This window comes from Neopelma chrysocephalum, unplaced genomic scaffold (assembly GCF_003984885.1).
Source record: "Neopelma chrysocephalum unplaced genomic scaffold, ASM398488v2 Primary Assembly neopelma1_184174, whole genome shotgun sequence".
In the NCBI taxonomy this organism is placed as follows: domain Eukaryota; kingdom Metazoa; phylum Chordata; class Aves; order Passeriformes; family Pipridae; genus Neopelma; species Neopelma chrysocephalum.
Window position 1 is genome coordinate 1 of NW_020938400.1, and position 1,028 is coordinate 1,028.

The 1,028-nt window shown below is 62.8% G+C and overlaps 1 protein-coding gene across 1 annotated transcript; it reads right to left on the reverse strand.

Moving 5' to 3' along the window:
- Positions 1-395: 395 nt before the first annotated feature.
- On the reverse strand, positions 396-824 carry LOC113962660 (chromodomain-helicase-DNA-binding protein 8-like; the record flags this gene model as incomplete). The annotated part of the gene is made up of 2 exons (XM_027673415.1): positions 396-632; positions 710-824. Coding segments are annotated over 2 exons (352 nt in total), but the record flags the coding sequence as incomplete, so codon positions are not given.
- Between the last annotated feature and the right edge of the window lie 204 nt (positions 825-1,028).

The window sequence follows — 1,028 nt, forward strand, 5'->3', positions numbered from 1 at the left end:
ATCAAGGACTCAACCAACCCAACCAAGACCCAACCAACCCCAACCAACCCCAAACACCCAACGAAGACCAAGGACCCAACCAACCCCAACCAAGACCAAACACCCAACCAAGACCAAGACCAACCAAGACCAACCAACCAACCCCAACCAAGACCAAACACCCAACCAAGACCAAAGACCCAACCAACCCCAACCAAGACCAAGGACCCAACCCCAACCAAGACCAACCAACCCCAACCAAGACCAACCAACCCCAACCAAGACCAAGCACCCAACTGACCCCAATAAAAACCAAGCACCCAAATGACCCCAACCAAGACCCAACCAACCCCAACCAAGACCCAACCGACCCCAACCAAGTCCCCACCCAACCCCCCCCGCTCCCCGTCACCCACCACGAAGAACTGCATGGAGGGCAAGGCCTCTCCCTCGGGCTCGGGCGCCGGCGGCGCGGTCGCCGGCACCGGCGGCTGCTGCTGCTGCTGCTGCTGGTTGTGGAGCTGCTGCTGGAGCTGCTCGGGCCGCGCCGGCCCCGTCACGTCCAGCTCTTCGTCCTCCTCGTCGTCCGTGATCTTGATGTCCAGATCCTCCGTGTACTTCTTGCGCTTCACCTGCCGGTTCGACCGGCGCTTCTGGAAGGGGGGACGCGAGGGGTTGGGTGGGACCTCGAGAGGGGCGGGGCACCTTCGGGGGGCGGGCGGGGCCGTACCTGGACGCTGGACTCGTCGTCGTCGCGCGGGGACGGCGCCGGCAGCGCCTCCGAGTCGGAGTTGTCGGAGGAGGCGTTGCGCTTGCGCTTCTTGCCCACCACCGGCGTGATGGTGCTGGGGGGGGGGAGGGACAGGGTCAGGGTTGGGTGGGCAAGACCACGGTTGGGTGGTCAAGACCATGGTTGGGTGGCCAAGACCACAGTTGGGTGGTCAAGACTGTGGGTGGGTGATTAAGACCACGGTTGGGTGACCCAAGCCATGATTGACTTACCAAGACCATGGTTGGGTTACCAAGACCACGGTTGGGTGGTCAAGACC